This window comes from Bubalus bubalis, chromosome X (genome assembly GCF_019923935.1).
Source record: "Bubalus bubalis isolate 160015118507 breed Murrah chromosome X, NDDB_SH_1, whole genome shotgun sequence".
Lineage (NCBI taxonomy): Eukaryota > Metazoa > Chordata > Mammalia > Artiodactyla > Bovidae > Bubalus > Bubalus bubalis.
This window is the reverse complement of record NC_059181.1, coordinates 92,242,079-92,248,373: the sequence shown is the minus strand read 5'-3', so window position 1 is coordinate 92,248,373 and position 6,295 is coordinate 92,242,079. Positions and strand designations below refer to the sequence as shown.

Sequence of the window (6,295 nt, the reverse complement as noted above, 5' to 3'; positions counted from 1 at the left end):
TTTGCGACCCCATGGACTGCAGCCTACCAGGCTCCTCCATCCATGGGATTTTCCAGGCAAGAGTACTGGAGTGGGGTGCCATTCCCATCATGAGGTGGAGTCTAATACCCCTCCCCGTGAACTTGCGGAAGTGTGTGATTTGCTTGTGACCAAGAGAGTATGAAGGAACTGAGAGTGCATGACCTCCAAGGCTGCATCAGAAAAGGTGATGTTTTTTGTCCCTGAGGCATCTGCCTGCCTGGAGCCCCAAGCCACCACAGAAGCATCCAGTTGTCCTGAGGCCACCATGCTGTAAGGAAGCCCAAGTGCGCCACATGGAAAGACCACATGAAGAAGCCTTGAGACTCTAAGAAGAGGGAGAGATTAACTCATCCAGCCTCCAGAGTTCTAGCCCTCCATCTACCAGACTACAAGTTTGAGAAAGACCCTGAGGCAGAACCACCCAGTTGAAGCTCTCCCCAAATTTCTGCCTCGCAGAAATAGAAATATTAATAATAAATGATTGCTATTATTTTAAGGCACTAAACAAAAAAACTCAGAACACAGTCTCAAAACTAATGAGTGGCAGACATGAGATTCAAACCTAGGTTGGCTTGACCCCAACACCACGTCTGTTCTATTACATGACTGCTAACAGTTTTTTAAAAATATCATGCTAAAATATCAGTGACATGAAACATAAAAAATAAATGTTGATCAAGTGGTTTACACTCTCTGCTCAGGGGACAGAAGAACGATGAATACTACTTCTTATGAAGTGTTTCAAGCCGTGTAACCCCTCTGAATATAAATAGTCCAAATACAAGTTCCATTTCTTCCCCTGCAGGCACAAAAATAGGAAAATTACTCATCAGGTATTTACTTTGCTTATTCTCTACCTCCTCTTCTTTGCCTAGAAAAAGTTCCCAGCATCCTGGATGTGCATACCAAGAGTAAGCTCGAGTAGCTATGTTCTTTACTAAAACTCAGTCACTAAAGCAACATTCAAACTAGAGCATACCCAAAATTTAAGGGCTAAATATTCCTTTTATTATATTGACAAAAATATTTAGCTGTTCAGCTGAACAAGTACTGTGAAATGGAAATGGGTCATCATTCCTGCACTCTAGGAATTTAACATCTAAAGTACACAGCACAGGAGCAGACATTATTACATTACTGTCTATATTAAATATGTACACAGCAGAGTTTCTATACTGAGACAACTGTGTTTGGTTTTGTTGCAGTCACACTTTGACTACATGCAAATGTATTATAAAATAAGACGATGCACAGACACAACAGCAAAAGTCAAACTATGAATAGTTTTATCTATGTAGAGGGTATGTGCCAATGAAGTCACAAAAAAGTCACTGGAATTAATTCAGAAAGCAAATACTTTACTTTGAATTTGCCTAGGCAGCAGACACGGGATTTGGGGGAAAGCAAAGGTATAAATTCTTTTGATGAAATGAAGCTTTATCCCTGCTGCTGCTGCTGCTAAGTCGCTTCAGTCGTGTCCAGCTCTGTGCGACCCCATAGACGGCAGCCCACCAGGTGCCTCTGTCCCTGGGATTCTCCAGGCAAGAACACTGGAGTGGGTTGCCATTTCCTTCTCCAATGCATGAAAGTGAAAAGTGAAAGTGAAGTCGCTCAGTTGTGCCCGACTCTTAGCAACTCCATGGACTGGAGCCTACCAGGCTCCTCTGTCCATGGGACCCTCCAGGCAAGAGTACTGGAGTGGGAGCTTTATCCCTGCACATGATGAAAATAAATTTCCTTACCCGAATAGAGCTCATGTTTACTTTCCTTTCTTCTGGGCATTCCTTTAAAAACAAAAAAAACAAACAAAAAAGGAATGGAGAGAAATGGGGATGAAAATATTTGGTTAGCAGAAATTACCAAAAAATTAAGATGGCTCTTCACTGTCTGATTCATTTGCTACGTTCTATTCCTACCAACATTCTTGGAATCCTTTTGAATAAACACCCACTATAACCTTTCATATTTTTCCCTAGAAGCACAAACAGAAAGAACATAAAATCGCAGTAGATAAAGTGAGCACCATTTTGTTAATCTATGGCCTCATTTTTAAAAATTCTGGACTCAGTCACGGGTGGAGATGGAAGGTGTTATAGAAGGTTTTTCCTGAGGAATATGATTATCTGAATTGAGTTTTGAAGGATGAGGACGAAGTCTGGTGAGGCAGTCTGTGTACACAGTAGATTTCTGAAATTGTAATTTTTTATGTAAACTCAAGAGCTAGGTGAGCTAGCTAGTTATTCTCTGTTTTTAACTATCACCTACGGTACTTCACTGAAAAGCTATCAATTCTAACAATCTTTTTTATGAATCACTGAGAAAAAACTCTGCCGATCAAACCATGTATAACACAATTAGAAGTTTATATTTTACAATGAGTGAGTTTTAGATGTAGGCAGATTTTGAACATATATCATTTTTACCAACATGAAATGGTAAATGCAAACAAAAATCAATGGTGAAATTTTGAAATGGTGAAAGTTATTTCTAAAACTTCACATTCAGAGTCTAACTCTTCTGAATTACTTTTTTACTTGAGGGTTGTGGACATCTATGTTTATCTTCACACAGTATCATTCTCTGTGCCAGAGTGTGCATTATGCAGCATTTCTTAAAGGAACAGAAAGCTACGGTGCTTGGGTCTCAACTGCAAAAAGCTAACCTACTTTTGGCCCTTGCCTCAAGGAAATGTCCCTAACATGGATGGTTCCAGCTCTTCCCTACCTTCTTACTTTGAGTCATTTGATTTTAAGGGCTTAATATAGTTCTCCAATATCATCTCCAATTCTCCCCCATGCTGCTGCCATCCAATCTGCAAGATCTGATTCTGGCCATCTGCCAGTACACTTAAAACAGCAAATGACAACTCTATCATGACTGCTACCTGGCGGACATCAATCACAAGATGCACCCTGATCTCTGAAAAGTTAAAAAGCAAAAAAAAAAAAAAAAAAAAAAAAAAAGTAGTTTTGCAACTGATGAAGTATCATCCATGCTGATGAATTTCATACTTATTTCTCACATTCCAACACCTCTCTTGAGCTCTAAAGGTCCCTGTTTCAAGGTGCCTACTTAAACTTCTTGGATATCTAACAGGCATCTCAAACTTAAGTAGGTCCTACTTAACTGATTCTTGATTCTTAACCTGCCCTCCCTGCAAAAACAAAATAATCTATCCTGTTCTTCTATCAGTCAGTCAGTTCAGTTGGTCAGTCATGTCCGACTCTTTGTGACCCCATGAACCGCAGCACGCCAGGCCTCCCTGTCCATCACCAACTCCCGGAGTCCACCCAAACTCATGTCCATTGAGTCGGTGATGCCATCCAACCATCTCATCCTCTGTTGTCTGTCCCCTTCTCCTCCTGCCCTCAATCTTTCCCAGCATCAGGGTCTTCTCCAATGAGTCAGCTCTTCACATCAGGTGGCCAAAGTATTGGAGTTTCACCTTTAGCATCAGTCCTTCCAAAGAACACCCAGGACTGATCTCCTTCAGGATGGACTGGTTGGATCTCCTTGCAGTCCAGAAGACTCTCAAGAATCTTCTCCAACACCACAGTTCAAAAGCATCAATTCTTTGGTGCTCAGCTTTCTTTCTAGTCCAACTCTCACATCCATACATGACTACCGGAAAAACCATAGCCTTGACTAGACGGACCTTGTTGACAAAGTAATGTCTCTGCTTTTTAATATGCTGTCTAGGTTGCTCATAACTTTCCTTCCAAGGAGTAAGCATCTTTTAATTTTATGGCTGCAATCACCATCTGCAGTGATTTTGAAGCCCAGAAAAATAGTCAGCCACTGTTTTCCCCATATTTGCCATGAAGTGATGGGACCAGATGCCATGATCTTAGTTTTCTGAATGTTGAGCTTTAAGCCAACTTTTTCACTCTCCTCTTTCACTTTCATCAAGAGGCTCTTTAGTTCTTCTTCGCTTTCTGCCATAATGGTGGTGTCATCTGCATATCTGAGGTTATTGATATTTTTCCCGGCAACCTTGATTCTAGCTTGTGCTTCCTCCAGCCTAGCGTTTCTCATGATGTACTCTGCATATAAGTTTGTACTCTGCAAATAAGCAGGGTGACAATATACAGCCTTGATGTACTCCTTTTCCTATTTGGAACCAGTCTGTTGTTCCATGTCCAGTTCTAACTGTTGCTTCCTCTTGTTCCTTAATCTAAGTCACACTGGCCTTCCTTTTTTCCCCTGAATCCTTTAAGTACTGTCCCCACTGCCTAGAATGCTCTTCTTCTAGCTATCTTTAGGTTGGTTTATTCTCATCTTTTAGAAGAAATCTCAGATCAACTGTCACCTCTTCAAACAGGCCCTCTTTGAACACTCATCCCTGACAACTCCCCAGGCACACACTCTCACACCACCCTGTTTATGCCTTTCATGGCATTTCTCAAAGTTTAAAATTATCACATCTACTTATTTCATTACTTGTTTTTTTGGCTTGTTCTCATTAGAATAAACTCCATTTGGACAGAGATGGTAGCTATCTTCTTAAGCACTGTATTCCTAGTGTCAAAAGCATGCTGTGCTGTGCTGTGCTTAGTCATTAAGTCCTGTCTGTCTCTTTGTGACAACATGGACTGTAGCCTGCCAGGCTCCTCTGTCCGTGGTGATTCTCCAGGCAAGAATATTGCAGTGGGGTGCCATGCCCTCCTCCAGGGGACTGTCCCAACCCAGGGATGGAACCCAGGTTTCCCACACTGCAGGCAGATTCTTTACCATCTGAGTCATCAGGGAAGCCCAAGAATACTGGAATGGGTAGCCTATTCCTTCTCCAGGGGATCTTCCTGACCCAGGAATCAAACCAGGGTCTCCTGCATTGTAGGCAGATTAAGCCTGTCAAAAGCATAGTGGACACCTAATATTTGTTGAATGAATAAACAAAGATATATCTAATTATTAGTTCAAAAGTAATTGATAAGAAAACCAAGAGCTTCAGAATTTCCTGAAACATAAGCTTGACAAATGTCCAGACGCATGGAGTAACTTGAGCTCTTCTGATACTGAGAACTGATTGATCAAATTAAGTTTACTAAATTATCTCTAAAAATATGGCCAATTTGAAATATTTACAATGTGATAATTCAGCAAAGTAAAACTGTCAGAATTAAATCACACTAACATAGTATCAGAGATTATTTTTATCACCTCAAAGGTATAATCATTAGATAATGAGCAGTAAGTTGGTGACAAGGCTCAAAAGGTATTTTTTTAAGAGAAAGATTGACATTAAAGCCCAGTATTTTCAGAATCATACAGAAACGTTAATTACAAAATGCTAGTTACACATTTTGCCAAATGTGCACAATGTTGTTAGAATTAAACTTTCAAGGATCAGCCTTCCTGCTGTATAGCACAGGGAGCTCAATTCAGTGTTCTGTGATGACCTAGAGGAACGAGATGGTGGCGGTGGAGTTCAAGAGGGAGGGGATATATGTATACACATAGCTGATTCACTTTGTTGTACAGAAGAAACTAACAACATGGTAAAGCAATTATATTCTAATCTTAAAAAAAAAAGAATCAACCTTCCTAAAATATTTTTTAAAACACTTCTGATTTAAAAGAATATATTAATTCCTGAACCCCCAAAATAAGTTTGCTTACCTATGTCTAAGCTGATAGCATTTACCATTTTAGAGACTGAATCTTATAATTAAGACCTACACACACACACACACAGTCTGGGAAGAAAAAAGAACTAACTTAAAGAAAATTAATTCTATTCTGTGATTCATCATGTAGTATTCCAAGTAAGAATTGGATGCAACTGGACTCCCATTTATTGTTAGCAGTAATGTAAGTTGGTATAACTTCTACTGAAAGCAATTTGACAACACCTAACAAAATTACACCTAACAAAACACCTAACAAAAGAAGCGCGCTGGTTGTGACAGACCTCGCAGAAGCATGGTCCAGAGGAGCTACCCATGTCTGAGGTCAGGGGCGGCGGCCAAGAGTGCCAGGCTGCGACAGCACAGGAGCGGCTGAGAGGAGCTACTCCACATCCGAGGTCAGGGGCAGTGGCTGGGAGGAGCCACCCCATGCCTGAGGCCAGGGGAGGCAGCCAGGAGGAGCTACCCCACGTCCCAGGAGTGGTGGCTGCGCGGGTGCAGGAGGGCCGAGAGGAGCTACTCCACGTTCAAGGTCAGGAGGGGAGGCGGTGAGGAGATACCCCTCGTCTAAGGTGAGGAGCAGTGGCTGCACTTTGCTGGAGCAGCCATGAAGAGATACCCCATGTCCATGGTAAGAGAAACCCAAG

At 41.4% G+C, this 6,295-nt stretch overlaps 1 protein-coding gene across 6 annotated transcripts in view; it reads right to left on the bottom strand.

Annotated features, from left to right (window-relative positions):
* Positions 1–548: 548 nt before the first annotated feature.
* CENPI (centromere protein I) overlaps positions 549–6,295 on the bottom strand; it is a 56,057-nt gene continuing 50,310 nt past the window's right edge. For all 6 annotated transcript variants that reach the window (XM_025275874.2, XM_025275876.2, XM_025275875.2 and 3 more), the window contains 2 exons: positions 1,764–1,805; positions 549–820 (listed from right to left, as the gene is read on the bottom strand). In XM_025275874.2, coding sequence (XP_025131659.2) covers positions 719–820; positions 1,764–1,805 — 144 coding nt within the window. In that variant the 3' untranslated portion in view covers positions 549–718. The remainder of the gene's footprint in view (positions 821–1,763; positions 1,806–6,295) is intronic.